A 22,827-nucleotide genomic window follows, 5' to 3' on the forward strand; every position below is an offset into this window, starting at 1 on the left:
TTCCTGGTGGATTTAATTTTACTTTTGCATTTGTTCTTTTAATTTGTTATTGATTTTAGTGAGGCCAGAATACAGAGCGTGTATGAAGAAGTGGAAGGAGATGGAAGCAGAGCAAATCTTTAGGGTCAGAAACTAAATGACATGTATACCAAGGATATTCAGTGTTATCCTGAAGGCTTCCAGGGATCTCTTAAAGAACTTAAAATGGGAGAAATGCATGGTAAGATTTGTGCTGTAGAAAGGGCTCTGGCAGCAACGTGCAGAGTTGTTTGGAGAGTATGTGGTCAGAGAGCAGCGGCAATGGTTTTTAGGAGCTACTGTCTAACTCAGGTGAAAGATGATATATTGTCTAACATATTAGGGATGGAGAGGGGAGATTAAATTTGAGGGTATTTATTGATAAGTTATAGTCTGTAAGTCCTGGAAGGGATTGGATATGTGTGTGGGGGGTGGAGGTAATAGTGAAGGAGGATGGTGAATCTCAAGTTTCTGATTCGGACAGCTGGAAATATCATGGGGCCATTCACTAAGACCAAGAATATATTAAATATGCAGAGTTGGAGATGGGGGGAGAAGGTGATGATAAGATTGATTTTGAACATGTTAAGAGTAGAACATCTGAGTAAGAGGTGGCCAATGGCCAATTAGATACATAGGTCTAGTGCTTAGAAGAAAAATCTAAGTTGGTGGTATAGATTGCATGATGGTCTTTTGCATTGATGTTGAATTCTTAGAGAGTTGGTGGCATATCTGGTGCTTCTTTGTTTCTCCAGAACATTGCACAGGGCAAGGCTTAGGGTTGCATACAATTCCCAAAGCCTAACATTTTCTGTTCTAGTCACTAGGATGAGGCCCATTAATGAAAAAGAATAAAAGATCTTCTATTAACCAATGCCAGTTTACTTTTTTCCCCAATCCAATTGTTGATACCATAGAAAGAGCTAAATTGGTAGGGCAGTACAAAGCCTAATTGAAGTCAAAGTTAGATTGAAGAATAGCAGTAAAGTATGATGTCACCTACCTGGTATGGTTTGAAAGACATTTGGTTGGTGCCTGCCCAGGATTTCTTCTTTCATTTTCTGTCGCATTGTCTTGAAAGTTCATCATTACCATTAGAGTCATTGCTTTGGACCATCAGGGGTTTTCATTTTTAAGGAGTTGTTTGGTAAATACCCTAGTTAAAGGTAATACCATGGAAACTATCAAATGGTCTTAATGGAGTCCATAATAGATTAGAGCTTTTTGGGATACCTAGAGAAAGGATAATTGAGATACGAACAGAGTATGGCTTGTTTTGTCCTACTTGTTCATGTCTCATTGACATTTCCTTGAAGTTAATTAGCTTAATAATGAAAAATTAATGATTTTAATATTGGAAATAATGGAAGAAATTTCTTTCCTATTAAATTCACATTCCTTCCCCTCAGAAGTTAAGGTTACTACTCTTTTGGAAAACATTATTAAGGATTCTAGATATTCCAAAAATAGTCTTTAAATATCAATGAAATTGTTAATAAGAGAGAACCTTTGCTACGTTACAAAGAAGATGGAGGTGTGTGATAAGAACCATAGTATGTGAGATTTGTTGAAATTGGGCTTTATTCTCTTATGTGTATATATCTTCACATAAGTATACGATAGGACTGTTTTTATTAGGGTAATACTACCTGCTATAGTAAATAACCCCCCAACTTTAAGTGGTTTAACACAATAGAAGCATATTTCTTACTCATATGACAATCCAAGGAAGTTGATCTTTGACATATGGCGTTCTTCTATGCACTGATTCAGTGGCTTTGCCGTCCCCTGGGATTTTGTCACTTGCATCCAGCTGGTAGAAGGATGGAGAAAGTATGGAGAAGTTTCACTTGCTTCTTAAGTTATTGCATGCATGGAGGTGACACACATCAGTTCTGTCTCAATCCATTGGTGAGGACTAGGGACAGGCCCACACCTAGATGCAACAAATGCTGGGAAATGTATTCCTGGCTGGGCAGCTGTTTCCCAGTAACAAACCTATACAATGCAAGGGGGAGGACAGAATCTTGTGGACAACTAGCTACCTGGCTATAGGGACTATATGATAGATATGAGCAAAACACAAAGATCACACATGAAAATTACTTACCATTTTATAACTGCACTTGAAATATATGATGATGTCTGTGTAGAAATTAAGCGCTTTAGATTGATACTTTTCATTAGTTCCGCATGTTATGCTATTTCTGAGATCCCTTGAATATTAGCAAGAATGTAGGCTTCCATATTCATGACGTGTGAAAAACTGAGACTTTCTTTCCTTATTTTTAAGGTTGGACAAAATTTGCCCGATTGACACGGGCTTTGACAAATAGCCGAAGTGTTTTGCAACAGCTCACGCCAATGAATAAAACAGAGGTGGTCCACAAACATTCAAGACTAGCTGAAGTAAGTGCGAGATTAACTTTACTTCCCAACATGGTGGTGGTCATACATTTTCCCCCCCACAAGTATTTCAGTTATTTGAAACATTTATTATTATAAATGGCTATTATTTTACAAACACTTATATGCTAATTGATTTTTCCTTGTAGAATTATAGAAATTTTCTATATTTCCTTTTATGCTCTCCTACTTTGGAAATGGGAAGGTAATTTATGACATCCCAGGTGATGTCTGTACAGAATGAGGTTTTCTTTGAGCAAATGAGTTAGGCAGTTCACTCATTCGTTAATTTATGTGTGCAGCACACACTTATTGAGGGTTTGCTCCATGCTTGGTACTCTGCAAAGGATGTAAAGATGAATAGGCCATTGGCCCTATCATCAAGGAGTTAAAGATCCAGCAGAGGAGGGAGGGGTTACCTGAATGAGATGATACCTGGGCTGAGTGAATCTTTTTTTTTTTAATTGAAGTATAGTTGATTTACAATGTTGTGTTAGTTTCCAGTGTACAGTGAAGTGATTTAGTTATATATGTATATATATATATATATATAATATGTACTCTTTTTCATATTCTTTCAATTATAGGTTATTATAAGATATTGAATATACAGTAGGACCTGTTGTTTATCTATTTCATATATAGTGGTGTCTGCTAATCCCAAATTCCTAATTTATCACTTCCCCACCTTTCCCTTTTGGTAACCATAAGTTTGTTTTCTATATCTGTGAGTCTGTTTCTGTTTTGTAAATAAGTTCATATGTATCATATTTTAGATTCTATGATATCATATGATATTTGTCTGTGTCTGACTTGCTTCGCTTAATATGACAATCTCTAGGTCCATCCATGTCGCTGCAAATGACATTATTTCATTCTTTTTTATGGCTAATATTCCATTGTATATATATACCACATCTTCTTTATCCATTCATTTGTCAATGGACATTTAGGTTGTTTCCATGTCTTGGCTGTTGTAAATAGTGCTGTTATGAACATTGGGGTACATGTATCTTCTTTTTTTAATAAATTTATTTTATTTATTTATTTTTGGCTGCATTGGGTCTTCATTGCTGCACATGGGCTTTCTCTAGTTGCGGCGAGCTGGGGCTTCTCTTCGTTGTGGTGTGTGGGCTTCTCATTGCAGTGGCTTCTCTTGTTGCAGAGCACGGACTCCAGGTGTGCAGGCTTCAGTAGTTGTGGCTCAGGGGCTTAGTTGCTCTGCAGGCATGTGACATCTTCCTGGATCAGGGCTTGAACCCGTGTCCCCTGCATTGGCAGGCGGATTCTTAACCACTGCGCCACCAGGGAAGCCCTGTACTACTTGATTTTGAAGCTACTTTCTTTTCTGCCTTTGGTTGTCCGTTTCTTTCTACAAATCAAGCTAAAGTGTAGGAGCTTGTTTCTGTGACTGCTGACTTTTGCAGTTATGCTTCTTACTGGGTCTTAACTCATTCAGTTTTTCTTTCTTTGTTAACACAGCTGGGCAAGAACAAGAGGAAAGAGACCATAGAGAGGAAATTTTTCTACCTTAGCACCCTGAATCACTCAGGATAGTTTTTTTTTCTATATCAAATGGAAAGTTCCTTTCCGCTTGACAGCTTATCATTTTTACTTTTACTTTTGAGGAACTTTCATTCCTGTTTCTTCCCATCTGATTTTTTTCTTTTTTTTTTGCTTTGCCTTTTGATTATTGTTAGTTTCTTTATCAGTCATCCCTAATTCACAAACCTGATTCAAATACCAAACTGCTTTCTGTCAGGTCTTAGGCTTGATTTCAGAGAACATGTGGAATAAGAAGGTTTTCAACAGAGATTTAGTCTGTTTGTGCTCTTAGATCTTCAAAGACTGACCTAAAAGAAGCACCAAGTTAGCAGAAAGATATAGTTTTGCCAGTTGTACTCAGAGTCATATAATTTGCTCAGCTTGAGTATTTGGATTTGCTGTTAAATTTCAGGCTCTTTCACTTTTTCCAACACATATAAATTTTATCTTAATTCCACCAGGCCCCCTAAATTTGGAGCTGATCCCCACTTTCAAAGATCCTGGTCTCCATGTAGGCAGTTCATCTGTTTTCCACAGGTCCTGACATCGTGCTGATTGGCTTCAGCTTCTCACTTGTATCCGTGGTACTGAGTCCTTTAGAGTCAGTGCGCTCAGATATTCAGAGAGAAAGCGTATATCTGTTTCAGTACAAAAATACATCAGTAAATGTGATTTCATCCCCCCTCTACCTAAGGCTTATTGCTCCTGAAAGTACAAATGAAATAACAAAGCGAAGAGTTGTTACTCACTGCCTTATAAAGGAGTCCTAGTGATGGGGCTGAGATTAAAGTCGTGCTCTGCATGTGAGAAAGCTCAAAGCTGCAGCACATAGTGAGTCCCTTTCTTTGTTGTTGTTGCCATTCTTCTCCTCGCCTCCCTGCTCATTCTCCTCCTTCTCTTGTAGCAGTTTTGGATTGCTTTACGAATGCAAGTCACCTTCCGAAGAACTGGGTTATGAATGTCTAAAGAAATATAAGACAAGGGTTTTTATTTTGACCTGTACATTATAATCACCTGGAAAGATTTTGAAAATATAGATTCTCTGGGAACCCACACAAGATGAATTTAATTATTTTCTGGCATGGGGTCTGAGTATGAGTATACTTTATTTTTTTAAAACTTCTCCAGAAGATTCTAGTTTGTGGCCAGATTTAAGAAATACTGAACTCAAGAGTGATTTCATTCCATCTCTAGAGGAGACATCTTACATTTGTCCAGGGTGCTTAGCGGGGCCGACTTGTCTATTAACACAGTGTGTAGGGCCCACATGATGTTTGAATTTCCACTAATAGTAGAAGGAAAAAATGAACTTTTAGGTAAAAGAATTTTGAATATATAATATTAATTTATTCATCTTTATAAAAAGACAGTTGTAAAATATAATTTTTATTATTTTTAAGGAGGAAGGGGTCTAAGAAGGCAAAAATACCCAGGACCCATGAAGGTCCTAATGTACCCTGGCACTGAGTTTATTTTCTAAGTATGATTTCTTTGTGCTCAAACTGTAGACTGTGGTAAAATATTAACATTGAATATGAAGGAAATTTTCATGTTTAACACAGTGAAATTAGAATGAATAGATCAGTGGTTGAAAAGTGAAAGAGAGGCCATGGTTCTGTATGATTCTGTGTATGTAATGCTTTGTCTCAACATGAAGCTTACCTGCCTGTAGGATAATTTGTTGCTAAGTAATTTAAGACCTTATGGGAAAAGTATGACTGGGGCACTGATAATGAGGATAAATATGTAAAAATCTTTATAAATAGTTCTTATAACTCCCAAACTTAAAGCAATAATTATAATATACACCTAAAGAGAATATCAATGATGTTTTTCACATTTTAAAATAGCAATGATTATATTATATACTTAGTTTTCAGTTATGTAAGTTCTATTTATGAGAGACTTTTCAGGATAAATCTCAAGTTTCAAAACATGCTAGTATACTTATTTTGCTTTGTAGCGTAAGAATTACATGCTAACAGGTGTTTTTGTTTACATCTATTTGCACATTCACAAATTTAGTGCATTTATGATTTTATAATTTGAACTTGTTGACTCCTACTTTCTGGGTCCCATTAGTCCTAGGGACACTAAACACTTGGATGCATAAGATGGTAGAGCTGCTGAAAACATTGTTTATCAAAGTCCCACTTACAGACTCCTTAATACATAGGTTTACTCAGCTTTAGCTTCATTGATGGCATGGAGCAGAGGTCTCTGACCTGCTGCTTCAGCTCCTTTTCACAATTTCCAGGTTCTAGGTTCTGGAAGGAAGTGCTAGGTCCTGTGTTTGTTACCTTTGCCCAGACCTCTGCTTTTGCTCTGTCATCTGCTTTTTCTCATTGTCTCTTTAATGAGACCTAATCAGAGTAAGTCAAGGTTCATATAACATTACATTGAAATTTTTCCATTTGTCGAAAAGGTACGGAGAAGCAAACCTGAATATTTAGTTTTTTTTTTTTTTTTTTCCCTAAAGGGAATTTGCCTCTGGGCAGGAAATCCAATATTCTTTAAGTCCTGATTGAAAGGAAAAAAGGGAAAAGCAGGTTATAACATTTACACCCCTGATATTGCTGTGCCAGTCATTAGGGCCCTGGCTGAGTCGCACACAACAGCAAGATCACCATCAGTGGGGCCCTGGGGTTCAGCAAGGCCGTCAGAATCAAAGTTATGCTCCTTGAGGTGCCAAATATGTGAAGAATGGATAACGGTGAGTCATGCAAGTAACAGTTGGGCAGTCAGTGAGAGATGTGTGATTCTAGGCAAGCCTGCCAAGTGAGTGTGCAGAACTTGCAGAAGTTGGTGTCCAGCAGTGCTGTGGATCAATGTTGGTGCTGGGGGAGGTCATCGAGAGCATGGGACTGCGGGTTGACCCTTCAGCTGGACCCAGGCAGCTGGAGGCTCCTTACCCCTACCCTTGTCCTTGGAACGTATACTCTGCTTACCATTCCCACAATGGGGGCCATTTTCAAGGATGCAGGCTTGAGAGAGTAAGGTGTTGTTGAGACCTTCAGGTGTTGTTGTGACCTTCAGTCACACCTCTATATGTGACTGAACCCAGTTAAGGCTTCTGTATAAACTTTTAATATTTGGTGGGTGGGTTCAGAGATCTACTGGTCTTGTGGCTGCCCAACAAAAGCCTTGTAAGGGGCTTCCCTGGTGGCACAGTGGTTGAGAGTTCACCTGCCGATGCAGGGGACACGGGTTCGTGCTCTGGTCTGGGAAGATCCCACATGCTGCGGAGCGGCTGGGCCCGTGAGCCATGGCTGCTGAGCCTGCGCGTCCGGAGCCTGTGCTCCGCAACGGGAGAGGCCACAACAGTGAGAGGCCCGCGTACCGCAAAAAAAAAAAAAAAAAAAAAAGCCTTGTAAGTAAGTTCCCTTGTATATTAAAACTGCCACCTACCAATCTGGAGTGGTCTGCCTCTTTCTTTGGTCTCTCCCTGCCCTCCATGTATGGGGACCAGTTTTTGAAACAACAGTTGGCCACTGGAGAGAAAGCCAGAGGGAATAGCAGACAGATCAACTTTGGTAGAGAGATTGGACATGGAGTGACTTTGAACAAACCTTGATACAACTTAGGAGAAGAGGGAGATGAAACTACAGAGCCTGACTGGCCTTGAAACTAGGAGTCATGATTAATAGGCTGTGGTTTGGCTGCCAGTAAATTTGAATTCATTACTACTGTGCAGAGATGTCCGGGTCATTATATATACATTTTCTCTCTTTTAGGTTCTTCAGCTGGGATCAGATATCCTTCCTCAGTACAAGCAAGAAGCGCCAAAGACGCCACCACACATTATTTTACACTATTGTGCTTTTAAAACAACGTGGGATTGGGTGATTTTAATTCTTACCTTCTACACCGCCATTATGGTTCCTTATAACGTTTCCTTCAAAACAAAGCAGAACAACATAGCCTGGCTGGTGCTGGACAGTGTGGTGGATGTTATTTTTCTGGTTGACATTGTTTTAAATTTTCACACGACCTTTGTGGGACCTGGTGGAGAGGTCATTTCTGACCCCAAGTTGATCAGGATGAACTATCTGAAAACTTGGTTTGTGATCGATCTGTTGTCTTGTTTACCTTATGACATCATCAATGCCTTTGAAAATGTTGATGAGGTAAGTTTCTTTTTCTTTTTAGTACTTGAATCACGTTTCGAGAAAATTAGGATAAAAGGAGTTTACAGATAATACAAACTTCTTTTGAGCCACCACTTTCAATCTTCATCCTACTAAACACTTGCTGTAAATTGTCATATTTGATTACCTTATAATTTTCATCTGCTTTTTTTTCTTGATTTCTGGTTGAAAATACTGATTACTAGAAAAATGGCTATGGTTGGAGGTTGTGGTTGAAAGAGGTGGAGGAGAAGAAAAGCCACAGCATTTGGAGTCAAATATCGTTTATGAACTAGATAATTGATTGACAGGTGATGTGTTTTGATGTGTGTTTTGGTTTTATTTTTTTGAAAACTGTGGCATTTTAAAACTCTGTGCACCCATAGGTCTTTTGACTCCTCCTCCTCCAGATAGCAGTGCTTGAGTTAACAAAAAGATACAGAAAATTTTATGGAAGAAAAATTCTTGAATTTTTGCCTTTTTGGTTTCTTTTTTATAGTTTTTGCTTTAAATTTTGTCTAAGTACATTTGTGATTAGAGACTATATTGGATGACTTCTGATGTCTGGTCACATTCAAGATTCTGCTTATTCAATGTTATCTGCACAATGAGAAACACTTAAAACGTGTAATGTCTTGGAAGACCATTTTATTCAGAGCTTCTTAGCTTCTAACCTAGTAGTGGATGATTTTCAACTTGCTACACGAAGGATGTATATAAATGAGTCAATATAGAATGTATCTATTATTAAAATATGTTCATAATAATAATTACAAACTTAATTTCCCTGAAGATTTTACTCTGTCCTCATAGACTGTTCAGATGGAAAATTCTGCACTACATTGTTGTCATTGTGTGTGTATTTGGGAGGTAGTTTGCAAACTTTTTTTCAGTAACTTTTTCCATAAAATTTCTGCATTCAATCCACCTTAATGATATTAAAAATATTTCCCTGAAAGTTAAGTATAGACATTGTATTTTGATGCTGTACACGTAATTGTTACTTTAAAAATTGGGGGAAAAAAAGGAATCGTAGTAATTTGTTTTCTAATTTTAGATTTTACCTACATCAAGCTTGTTAAGGTATATTTATTTCTTCCCTATTTACCTTCTGGAAGGGTTGAGAGGGGTTAATTTTGAAAATGCTAATCATATGATAAGAAGATAATAAGTAGTATTTCTATGTTCACTTACTAAATGGATTAATATATTAAGATCAATGCATTAAGATTTCCATTATTTAGAACATAGGCATAAAGATTTTAATAAAAATAATTAAAAGATTGGTTTAATTCATAGAAAAGTGAATACATTAAACATTACATAATAATAAATGCATTTAATATACCATACAAATACATGAAGAGATCCTCAGACTTACTAATATTAAGGAAAATGCAAAGTAAACCTACAAACTACACTGACATACCATCATTGACCACACACACTAGATTGGTGAGAAGGTGGCTAAGGATGTGCACTGCTCAGATCTCCTTTCATGAAAACCTGCTGCATGGAGCACAGTTAGGGGATTCCTGGAAGTGGCTCCTGGTTTGGGAAAGCCAATCATTCATTGGCATTCAGTGATATCACACTATCACACTGGTAGCTTGAAACTGGCCACAATGGGAGTATTTACACCCAGAAAGTCACAAATGCTATGAATAAAAACTTTTCTTTAACTTTCTGTGGAATCGGTTGTTAGTCATTTACCAACACACCACTGAACACAGTTGACTGACACCTGCTATGGTTTTCTGATTTGCTGCAGGTCACACATCGAAGCCATATTTCCCCAACATTGTGTCCAGCCAGTGACTAAGAATGGTGGTAACATTATGATTAGTTTACTCCTGCTCAATAAAGAGCTCCTCTATTGAGCAACTTTTGCTCTGGGACTCCCCATTTACCTGTGCTGTGGTTGAGGCTCTTTCTACACAATTCTTCCTCCCCTCTTCACAGGTTTCAAATGGCATTGTGGTCTGAAGGCTCCTCCCTCCTCCGTTTCTCCTTCATAGGCATTTATCTCAGTAAAGGTCTTGCATATCTAACCCTGACTTGGCATTACTCTGTCGGGGACCTGAACTGATGAAGCGATGGGGTGAGGCCTCTCATACATTGCTCAAGGGAATGATGGTAAAACTTACATGAAGAATAATTGGCAATATCTCATTTTAAAAAAGAAAAGACACTAGGGGCAACCACTAGGGGCAATCCCCTTGTTTAAGGGATTCTTTGTTATTTGCTTCCATCACCAAACAGCAAGATTATGTACCTACCTCTTCGTTTTTCAGTTTTAGGACTTGTCTTTGACTTCTTACTATGGAATTTGAAGTTTTAGCCTCTTTCTCCCTGCCCTAACTGTATATATGCACTTATTTCCCTCACCTCATTCTCGCAATATAGGTATACCATCCTCTTGGTTCCATAAATAGTAGGTATTTATATCATTACTACTACAAATATGCTATTTATAGCTGAACCTTCAACATGCTGTGATTACTTTTCCTTTTCTGCACTTTCCATTTTCCTGAGAGTTGGTTTTATCATTTGCTTAGTTTTATGTACTAATCACTAACTCAATCGCTAAGCTCTATGCCAGTTGTCTAAATCTCCCTCCAGTACATTGATACAAGTAATAGTCTATCAACATCATTTTCTTAAACAGATCTCTCTACACTCTACCCTCCCACCTGATGGACAGTTTGGCTAGCTGTAATATCCTAGTCCAGAGATAATTTCTCCTCAGATTTTGAAAGACACAGTGCCATTACAGTCTACCTTCTAATAATTCTCTTAAGAAACTTTAAACCATTGTGACCTGTTTTCTCTTTCTGGAAATTTGATGTATCTTCTCTGTCCAGGGTTCTGAATCTTTCCAGTAATATGCTTTAGTGTAAGTCCCATTTTCATCAGTTTTGCTGGGTACTGACTGGGTAGCCTTTTTCAATCTAGAAAAGCACGTCTTCTGTTTTGATTTTTTTCTTATGATGATTTTCTCCATCCCTTTCCCCCCTCTTTTCCATTCTCTCTCTTGCTGGAATTCCTTTTGTTCTTATACCTACTAGACTTCTCCTCTGATTCCTTTTTTTTTCTTCCCTATTTTCCAATCCTTTGTATTTTTGCTGTACTTTCTGGAAGATTTTCTCAACATTATTTTCCACCTTTTCTTGTAACTAATAATGCTTTTTTTTTGCTTAAAGTCTTTTTGGCTTAATACTAATAGAGCCAAACTAGCATTTGTATACTATTTGATATATGTATTTCTATTATTTAACTTTTTATCATTCTAGATTATTATACTCTAGTTGTGTCTTTTATAAATAGTCTATACATTCTAAGAGTCTTTCTAACTGGGAAGTTTAGTCTATTTACACTTATTGTGATTAATTACCTTTTGATTTTCTTAGAGCATCTTATTTTCCATTGTAAAATGCTTTTTCTTCACTTTTCTCTGTTTTTATTTTTGCTTCTTCTCTGCTGTCTTTTGGATTGATTGAATTTTTTAAATCTCCTGGATTTCCTCTACAGGATTAGAAGTTTTTCTGTTAATTGATTACTCTTAATATTTTTAGCATCAGTATTTGACTTATGAGTATCTTTGCCCTTCTAAATAAATCAAGGGCTTCTGTTTACCTTCTCATCTTTCAAACTAGTATTGTCTTATATTTTGGCTCCACATTATTTTTAACTTTCTCTTTCAATTATTGGAGGCCTTCTTTAGGGCATGTTTGTTGTGAGTCTTTGAGATGGTGATTCTGGGTCTCAGTTTCCATATTTGTAAAAAAAAAGGGAAGGAATGCTTGACTTTTTTACTTCACACAACGGTTTTAAGGAATAGATGGGAAAACAGATATGAATGATTTTTGTTTGTAGAATTGTGCATGTCTGAGGGGACATTATTATTTCATTTGTGCATGTCTGTTTCCTCAGCTTCGTGATAAGCCCTGTGATATTGAGGGATGTGTTCCATCTCCTTGGTAGTCCTTCGTTGCTCTTAGTACATATTGGTGACTCACTGACCTGAAGCAATAAAGTGTTAGCAAGGTTTTAGTAGACTGTACAATGACATAAAACAAAATAGAACTTAAAAATGAGAAATTGAGCTAGTGGTGGCTTGGGAATAGGAGAGTATGAGTCTGAAGATCACAATTTAATCCTTTGACATGCTATGAGTGCAGAATGACTTAGAGGACTTAATAACACTTTTTGTATTCAAGATTGTCTCAGTCAACATGCTCTCTTAAGGCAACTTGATTTACTAGGCATTCACGAACTGGGTATGACATTCTTTAAGAGAACTGTGAGGATGGGAAGACAGAATCCATTAAAGGAAATAATTCTGTTTGAAAAGAAGTACGTAATGTAAATTTCCTAGAAACCATAATGGGGTAAAAGATGTTATCACCAAGAATCCAAGGAATAGAAATAAGCTCATTTGTAGCATGCATTTGAATACAGCTCGGGGAGGTTAGGGGGAACTGAATTATAAGACATCAGAGAAAAATGGGGCAGCTGCAGGTAACACACAGTTTGGTAGCCTGAGTGGACTTAGGAATCGTGATACATGGGGAATTCAGGGGACAATGAGTGGTATTAGTAAGTGGTAAACATGATAAACTAGGTTAGAACAAATTGAAATTGGAAAAATGATCACTTATGTATTGTTTCAGGAGACAAAATGATTGGGCCAGTGACTGCTAAGTGGAAGTATTATAAATATTTTTAATTTCCAGGGAAGTTTATGGAAAATAATTTTCTAAATTATTACTTTCTTGAATTATGCTTGTCAAGTGGCCACATGCGTTGTTTCATTTTAGCATATCTGTTTACATAGCAAATTTTTATCTCTTGCCTAGTCATCAAAACAAGAATTGGAAATCAAAGAAGCTAATTATACTCAAAGATTTTAGACGCTTTTTGTCCCCTTTTGTGGAATTTCAGGCGCTCCACCCAGAATAAAATTTTAGAAATTGCTAGTTAATACAATTTCATCACCATTACTTTTTTTATTAAAGCCTATAGGTAATTGAAATAATGTTTGAGTGGTATAGGTAAGGATTACATAGTATTATTTTTTTTTTAGTTTTACTAGTTTTAATATTATTAAACCCATAGAAACATTGCCAAGTCTACCTTAGAACTGATTGATTTTTCTTATCAATGTGTTTGCTCAGTTGATAATAGACTTTTTTTAAAGAGCCGTTTTAGGTTCACAGCAAAATTGAGAGGAAGGTACAGAGACTCCCCATACAGAGATTGCCCCCACACATGCATAACCTCACCCATTATCGACACCCCCACCAGAGTGAAACTATATTGACATATCATATTGCTAAAAGTCCATAGTTTACAGTAGTCTCACTCTTGGTATTGTACATTTTATGGGTTTTGACAAATGCATAATGGCATATTGTAGTATCATACAGAGTAGTTCACTGTCCTGAAACTCTGTGCCCTGCCTATTCATCCTTTCTTCCCTCCTAACCCCTAGCAACCACTAATCCTTTTATTATCTCCACAGTTTTGCCTTTTCCAGAAAGTCATATAGTCGGAATCATACAGCAGGTAGCTTTTTCAGATTGACTTCTTTCACTTAGTAATATGCATTTAAGGTTCTTCCATGTCTTCCCATGGCTGATAGCTCATTTCTTTTTAGTACTGAATAATATTCCACTGTCTGGATGTACCACAGTTTGTTTATCCACTCACCTACTGAAGGCTATCTTGATTGCTACTAAGTTTTGGCAATTATGAATAAAGCTGTTATAAACTTTTGTTTGCAGGTTTTTGTGTAGGCATAAGTTATCAGCTCATTTGGGTAAATATTAAGAAGCATGGTTGCTGGATCATATGGTAAGAATATGTCAGTTTTGTAAGAAACTACCAAACTCTCTTTCAAAGTGGTTTTACCATTTTATGTTTCCACCAGCAATGAATGAGAGTTCTGGTTGGCACACGTTCTCACTAGCATTTGGTATCATCAGTGTTTTGGATTTTAGCCATTATAGTAGATGTGTAGCGGTATCTTGTTGTTTTAATATGCAATTTTCTAATGATATATGAACATCTTTTCATATGCTTATTTGCCATCTGAATATCTACTTTTGTCCGGTGGCTGTTCAGATCTTTTGCTCATTTTTAATGGGGTTCTTAATTTTCTTATTGTTGAGTTTTAAGAGTTTTTAAATATATTTTAGATAATAGTCCTTTATTATTTGCAAATGTCTTTTGCAAATATTTTCTCCCAGTGTGTAGATTGTCTTCTCATTCTTTCGACAGTATCTTTCACAGAGCAGTTTTTAATTTTAATGAATTCCAGTTTATTAATTGTTTCATGAATTATGCCTTTGGTGTTATGTCTGAAAAATTATCACCATCCCCAAAGTACCTAGATTTTCTCCCACATAATCTTCTCAAAATTTTATAGTTTATGTTTTACGTTTACGTCTATGATCCATTTTGAGTCAATTTTTGTGAAGGGTATAAGGTCTGTGACTAGATTCATATTTTTTTGCATTGGATGTCCATGTGTTCTATCACCATTTGTTGAAAAAAACTATCTTTTCTTTATTGTATTGCCCTTGCTCCTTTGTCAAAGATATGTTGACTATATTTATGGGGGTCTATCTGGGCTCTCTATTCTGTTCCATTGATCTGTTTGTTTACTTTTTTCCACCAATACCACACTGTCTTGATTACTATAGCCTTACTGTAGTTGAGTGTCTGTCCTCTGATTTTGTTCTTCTCCTTCAATATTGTGTTGGCTACTTTGCACAGTTTTTATCCCTCCACATAATCTTTACAGTCAGTTTATTGATATACACAAAATAACTTAATGGGATTTTGACTGAGATTACATTGGTAGCTTTAGATCAAGTAGAGAAAAATTGACATCTTGACAATATTGAGTATTTCTGTCCATAAACATGAACTATTGCTCCATTTATTTAGTTCTTTTTTGATTTCTTTCATCAGAGTTTCATAGTTTTCCTCATGTACATCTTGTACATTTTTTTGTTAGATTTATATCTGAGTTTTTCATTTTTGTTGTGCTAATGTAAATGGTATTGTGTTTTTAAATTCCACTTGTTCATTGTTGGTATATAGGAAAGTGATTGGCTTTTGTATGTTGATCATATATCCTGCAAACCTGCTTTAATTGCTAATTAGTTGCAGGATTTTTTTTTTTTTTCTGGGTCAAGTTGTTTGGATTTTCTGCATAGATAATTATGTCATCTGCAAACAAAGACAGTTTTCTGTTTCCCCTTCCCAGTCTGTATACCTTTTATTTCCTTTTCTTTTCTTATTGCATTTGCTAGGACTTCCAGTATGAAGTTGAAAAGGAGTGGTGAGAATAGACATTCTTTCCTTGTTCCTGATCTTAGTGGGAAAGCTTCTAATTTCTCACCATTAAATATGATGTAATATGACATAAGCTGTAGGGTTTTTGTAGATGTTCTTTTTCAAGATGAGGAAGTTCCTCTCTGTTCCTAGTTTTCTGCGAGTTTTTATCATGAATAGATTTTGCATTTTGTCACATGCCTTTTTTGCATCTATTGATAAGAATATATGATTTTTCTTCTTTAGTCTGTGATGTTATGGATTCTATTAATTGATTTTTGAGTGTCGAACCAGCCATGCATACCTAGGATAAATCTTACTTGGCCATACTATATAATTATTTTTATATATTGTTGGATTTGATATGCTAATATCTTGTTGAGGATTTTTGCATCTATGTACATGAGAGATATTCTTTTGTAGTTTTCTTTTCTCATATTGTCTTTGCTTTTGGTATTAGGGTAATGCTAGCCTCATAAATCTGGGTTAGGAAGTATTGTTTCTGCTTCTACCTTTTGGAAGAGATTGTAGGCAATTGGTATAATTTCTTCCTTAAATATCTGGTAGAATTCACTCATGAGCCCATCTGGGCCTGGTGCTGTTTTGGAAGGTTATTAATTTATTGAATCAATTTGTTTAATAGATGTAGTTCTCTTCAAATAACCTATTTTTGTATGTGTGTGAGTTTTGGCAGATTGTGTCTTTCATGGAGTTAGTCCATATCATCTAGGTTCTCAAATTTACGGGCATAGAGTTGTTCATATTATTCCACTTTGTTGTTGTTATTATTATTATCTTTTTAATGTCTATGGCATCTGTAGTGACATCCTCTCTTTCATTTGCCATGTTAGTAATTGTGTCCTCTCTTTTTTATTTTTCTTAGTTAGTGTGGCTAGAGGCGTATCAATTTTATTGATATTATCAAAGAAAAAACTTTTAAGATTTTGTTGATTTTCTCTACCGATTTCCTGTTTTCAATTTCATTGATTTTTGCTATATTTTTAATATGTCTTTTCTTCTTGTTACTTTGGATTTAATTTGCTTTTCTTTTTCTAGTTTGCTAAAGTGGAAATTTAGGTTATTGATTATAGTTTTTATTGCTTTCTAATATATGCATTCTAAGTTATATATTTTCCTCTAAGTACTGCTTTGCTGCATCCCACGAACTTTGTTTAGTTGTATTTTCACTTTCAGTTAATTAAAAAAGCATTAAATTTTACTTGAAATTTTCTCTTTAATCCATGTCTTACTTACAAGTGTGTTGTTTAATTTCCACATATTTTTGGATTTTCCAGGTATATATCAGTTATTGATCTCTAGTTTAATTTCATTGTGGTCCAAAATCAGGTATTGTATGATTTCTATTGTTTTGAATTTGTTAAGGTGTGTTTTATAGCACAGGATGTGGTCTGTCTTGGTGAATATTTTACATGACCTTGAGAAAAATGTGGGTTTTTGTTGTTGTTGTTTTGCTGTTGTTGTATAAAGTAGTCAAAGATGTCAGTAATAGGCAGCTAATCGATGGTGCTATTGAGTTCTGCTCTGTCCTTACTGATTTCTGCCTGCTAGACCTGACCATCTCTGACAGAGGGATATTGAAGTATGATAGTGGATTCATTTAATTTCTCCTTGCATTTCTATTAGTTTTTGCTACACATATTTTGATGGTCTTGTTAGGTGCATACAATATAAGGATTGTTATGTCTTCTTGGAGAATTTACCCCTTTATCATTATGTAATGCTCCTGTTTATCCCTGATAAACTTAGTTAGTCTGAAGAGTATGAGACTTTTAATGCAATGAAATGTATTATCTCTGGGATGATCTTACCTTCTATATGGGACTTTCTTAGTTTCTTATTAGCCTGCTTTAAAAACTTTTGCTGCAATTTTAAGTCCTATATACCTCCCAGTTCTTCTCTGCTTAAGAAAGCACATTAATAACACTAGTGCTTCTAATAATAATAAAAAACCATTTATATTTTTATCGATGATTGGATTAGTGGTTTATCAACACTTGTCTTTCATCTGTGTGCTCAGGGAAAGGTTTATGAGTGACCCTATTTTGCAACCTTCAATTCTACTTCAAGTTAAGAAGTCAAATCCAACAAGGATCTTTAGAAAACTCAGGGTTAGACCCTGTGCTCATTTCTGGAGGAATCAAACTTAGACCTTATGCTTCCTCAATGCAAAGACTCTGTCTTTCTAATAGCCTGGATTTGCAGTGCCTGACACATAATTGCCATACTATATATATTTCTATTAAAGTGAATGAGGGATTGAAGCTTACAATGTTTCCTAAATATACCTGTTTCTTGTTAGTAATGGAAAAGTTAGGGCCAAAGGGCAGTCTTTGTGGCATAACCTTATCTGTGCCCCAAACTTCTTCATTCAGACAGTAGGGCATTATCCTTTGGCCACTATGCTCACCTCTCTGTTCATAAGTTCCTTTCCATGAATATTCTCACTTAAATAATCTTCCAGTCATATGACCTACACTGCTAGCTTTCCATACATGTTTAGAGGTTACCTTAGGGTTTAGGTTCCTAAGCTGGGATCTCCCACTAGGAGTGCAAAACATTGTAGACTAATGAATACAAAGATGTACAAGGCAAAGTCACTAAACTCAAATGTACCTACCTTCTAGCTTGAGAGAAAAACTTTCTCAAAAATTATGCAAGAGTGTGAATAAAGGAGGAGTAGTGTGAAGGAGGAGATGAGGTAAGGATTTGGAGAATGGGTAAGAGTCAGCCACAGGTTCCAAATTGGAGGATAGTGGCAGTAGGCTGAACTTTTAAATTCTATTCCAAGTGGATATTGGTGGTACAGAATGGTAATAAACAGATTTAAAGATTGATATCTTTTTTATATTTGAAAAATTTGGTGATGCTCCAGGATATATTCTTTGCATTAATTTTCTACAGAGACAAAGCAGTCTGCCTGAGGGAATTAGCTTTGGGAGGATAGGAAGTTGCAAACAATCAGGATAGCAATAGGATTCCTTTATTTGATTTTGTTGTTTACAGGAATAGAAACTTTTATCAGAACTGATCTTCATTCATGATGAAGGCTTCCTATTGTTAAACATTAGGGAATAATTCTGACATGGAGGCAAAGAAGGCTGAAATATATTGCAATATGTATACTATAATCCTTAAAATTTTTTTGCCTGAACTATCTATGGATACTTGCATAGAAATTGCTCTTTATCTTTCTGCATAGTAATTATCACTATGCTTGAGAATACATCATTTCCTTACTCTTCTTTGAAGGAAGTTCTAAACCTCCATCCCTACTCCCTTTGGTCTTTCTGTTACTTCATTTTATTCCATGATTTTATCTCTGCTTTTACATAACACATGCTAACTCACAAGGAACATGTTTATCTTTATATTGGAATTTTTCATCTTTAGGAAGTTTGTTTATTAGACATTGTGGATAAAGGGTTAACAAAACTATTTCTCCTTCTGCATTGACAGATTTTACCTTTGATCAACTGTCTTCCTTTGTTCTCCCAGGGACTGATGAAGGAAATATGCTATCTATGTTTCTAGACTGTATTACTTGTATTTAAAAAAGATCTCTGATTTGTAAATTACATCTGGACTATGAAGAACTTTTAATGAGCTGTAAATAACCTGATGAGGATACCACAGCCTAAGGGTTCCCTGATTGATACAACTCCAAGCATATCCCTTGTGGAATTCTGAAAGCTATACCTGTGTTGTTATTATAGGTGCTGGTTTAGGTGACATTTAAACCTAGACCTGAAAGATGAGTAGAATTAACTAGGCAAAAGGAGTAGTTAGCGGGTTAGGGAGAGTGTTTTTAAAATTCACTTTTGGAGACCCCACCAGGTGAGAGAGAATATAAAAATTTTGAAGAAAGGAAAGACATTTTCTATAACTGGAGTACAGAGAGCAGAAGACAGAGATGCACAAGGGAGACTGGAAAAGTAGGCAGGGGCAGGTTGTGTTAAGGAGTTTGGATTATTGTAAAGGTGGCAGCAAGTTACTGAAGGTTTTAAAGCATCTCCCAACCTGGTTTGCTTGTGCATATATCATGATATTTGAAAAAAAAATCGAGACTTAGGCAATATACCTCTTTTTTGGTGCATATTTTGATCATGCTTTATATTCACTCTGGACCAATGGATATTAATGAGAACATTTTTTTTCCATAATAAGAAGCATTTAAAATTAGTATATCATGGATATTGCTTAAAACAGATGTCTATCTATTTATCTATCTATCTACTATCTATCTACCTATCTACTTATGCCACTGTGTATTGATAAGAATATAAATAGACTAAAACAGGTGGTATGTACAAGTTATTTAAATTGAGTTTCTCTATTGAAGCATATTAACTAATGCAGGGGTAATTAGTATTATTTCTCCATGGATCTCTTGGTAACATGAGTTGGAGAAATGAGTTCTGAATAGGAAGAAGGCAATAGAACTTGTTATATGGGTTAGAGATGCAGATAACAATTGTAGTTTGCTACATTAGTTTTCTTTCAGTCTTTAAATTGTACTCTACAAAAGGAAATGGAAACGGACTATTTAGTCATTCATGTACAAAATCTACTTAGAATAAGACCCCAATGCTTATAAAACAGAGTGGTTTCTATATAATTGCCTAATATTGTGCTACCCATGAAGATTAAATAACTATTAATTATTAATTACAATATCAGTGCTAGAGGAGTCAGAAATTATTATGAGAGATTTCTGTATTGCTTAGTTTATTCTTTAATTAATGTATTCATTTTCTTAATAAATATTTGGTGCTTACACTGTGGCAGGGAGTTCTAGAGTGTGTGCTAGGGATAAAAGAATGAACAAAACATGATATGAATACACAATCAGAAAGAGACAAATGGCACGAAGGGAACATACCTGGTCCTTTGAGATTATATAATGAAATGACCTGCTCTAGACTAAACCAAAACAGATTTTAGAACAACGGAAGCTATATGATTTTAAACTATGAGTGACTTCAAAAGATAACTCTTATATAGTGTTCAGAATAGAGTGGACGGAGTCAAATGAATGCCTTAAGATTTATTAGAACACTTCCATAGGTCTAGGAGAGAGATGCTAGTAGCATGGTTTAAGATGGTGTCAGTGGCGATAAAGAAAAGTGAATAAATTGGAAAGATATTTAGGAGTTAAAGTTAATAGGGTTTTAAGATAAATTGGGTATGGGAGATATCAAAGAAAGGGGCAACATGAATACTTCTTGGTTTCTGGTTTGTGTAATCAAATGGCTAGTGCTTATATATTAGAAAAGAACCAGGGGCAATGTCTGGAATGGGAAGGTGGAGGTGAGAGTAGTAACTTTTTTTTTTTTTTTAATGGGAGAGACATGAGATATTTAAATGTCTATGGGAAAGATGTAGTTGCAGGGGGAGTGGCTGGATTTTTGAGCAGAGGAGAGAAAGTTTAAAATATAGTGGATAGATGAATTCATAAGACAAGTAGTAAAATTGCTAGGTGGTTAGGAGATGTTTTGAGATTGATGATAATGAATTTCTAGTGGACTCAATCTGCCCTACTGTATTACTTTCTTAAGCAGTTCTTAAACACAGCCCTGAAGAAAGCTGATAATTGAGTTAGAATTAGGGTTTTGATACAGGTTATAATGAAGAGACAGACATGCTAAGGAATTCAGGATGTATGGTGGTGTTGAAATTATAGGGCCACATAAAGAAGAAAATGGAGAATGGAAGGGTTAATAGATTAGGAAAAAGCAGATCTGTCAGTAGACTGGAGATTCAATAAGGTTGAATGTTGATGTAATTGGACGGTTTAGCTCAACATAGAAGAAGATGTGGTCAGAAAACAAGATGGTTCAATTCAAGATTTCAGAGCCGGAAAACGTTTTAGATATGAGAAATTTCAGATTATGACCTCGGGAGTGGGCATCTAAGGAAAAGTGAAAAGATTGTTGGAGATGAATTGGTGGAGAAACTGCGAGGCCAGGTTTTCAGCAGGGTCATCCACATGGAAACAAGTTACGCAGGGTGAGGGCAAGCTTTAGGAGAGGTTGGATTTAAGAACTATTTAGGAGGTATATGAAGTAATAACTTGGAGTTCTTTGTTCTCATGGAATATTTACTGGCATAAATTCTTGCAAAGCAAAATAGTGACACATTTCCCAATACAAAAGGTAAATAATATCTAAAAATTGCATATTAACATTTATTTTATATATTCATATCTTACCTATTTGGAAGAATGTCTTGTTAAAATGAGACTTCTGTATCACATACATATCTGTGTTGCCCCCATTTTAAGTCAAACAAGTATGAAATACTGTGCACATAAATACATGTGCTTTCCTCACATTTGTATCAGTTAGCTTTTTTTCCCCACATAACAAACTACTCCAAAACTTTATGGATAACAACAATCACCATTTATTAAACTCACTTTCCTGTGACCTGAGTGATTCTGCTGACTTTGGCTATTGGCTTATCTCAGCTAAGTTCACCCATACGTCTGCGGTAGGCTGCTGACTAACTGATCCCAGATGGCTCAGATGGATGTCATAGGGCTGCTCCTGTGGTCTCTCATCCTCCAAAAGCCTAGCTGCCATTCTTCATATGGCAACTTAGAATGGCCATGGGTTCTAAGACCATGACTGGAGGCTATGCTTCTTGAGGTCTAGGCTTGGAACTGGCACAGTGTCACTTACACCACATTCTGCTGGCCAAATTAAGTCATAAGGCCAGTCCAGACTGAAGTCAAGATGGGGACATAGACCCTATCTTTTGATGGGAGAGGTCACATTGCCAAAGGGTATGGATGCAGGGAAGGAAATGACCCGAGCTATTTTTTTCCAAACAATCTACTACACATCCTGTGTGTGAGAATGCTAGATGTAGGTGAAAAACCAAGCAACTGGATGTTATAAGTCTGTACTCCTGCTCTCTCACCCCCACTTAATTGTCATGTGTCCTTGGACAAGAAAGGTCTTTGATCATTCCTCTTTTGTTTATAAAGCAAGGGGGGAAGAAGGTAGGAAAGAATACTAGCTGAGTTATCTGCCTACTATCCTTAGTGATAATCAAATGAGAGAATTGATTTGTATTTTAAATGGCTTTATCATTGTAAGCCATTATTTTTATGTTGATTACATCCCACATCTCTTTAATGTGGGAATCCACAAAAATATCCTGAAGAGTTAATAACGCTGAGATATCTCCTGGATATTTTTCTTTATGCTCCTATGGCCTGAGGGGCTTTTCAAGTAAGGAAACTGGCTAGAAAGGAAGGCTGATGACTGAAAGTTCTCCATTAACCCTGCTGTGTTCTATTATGCATTTGATGTGTTTGATATTCTCTTCCAGCAGTGGAACCCCAGGGATTTGTGAGCTAAGA

The 22,827-nt window shown here is 36.1% G+C and overlaps 1 protein-coding gene across 1 annotated transcript in view; it reads left to right on the forward strand.

Moving 5' to 3' along the window:
- KCNH5 (potassium voltage-gated channel subfamily H member 5) overlaps positions 1-22,827 on the forward strand; it is a 333,597-nt gene that overhangs the window by 59,283 nt on the left and 251,487 nt on the right. The window contains exons 5-6 of the mRNA XM_067733914.1: positions 2,312-2,427; positions 7,704-8,096. Of these exons, the coding sequence (XP_067590015.1) occupies positions 2,312-2,427; positions 7,704-8,096 (509 nt within the window). The remainder of the gene's footprint in view (positions 1-2,311; positions 2,428-7,703; positions 8,097-22,827) is intronic.

The sequence above is a fragment of the Pseudorca crassidens genome, chromosome 1 (genome assembly GCF_039906515.1).
Source record: "Pseudorca crassidens isolate mPseCra1 chromosome 1, mPseCra1.hap1, whole genome shotgun sequence".
Classification (NCBI taxonomy): domain Eukaryota; kingdom Metazoa; phylum Chordata; class Mammalia; order Artiodactyla; family Delphinidae; genus Pseudorca; species Pseudorca crassidens.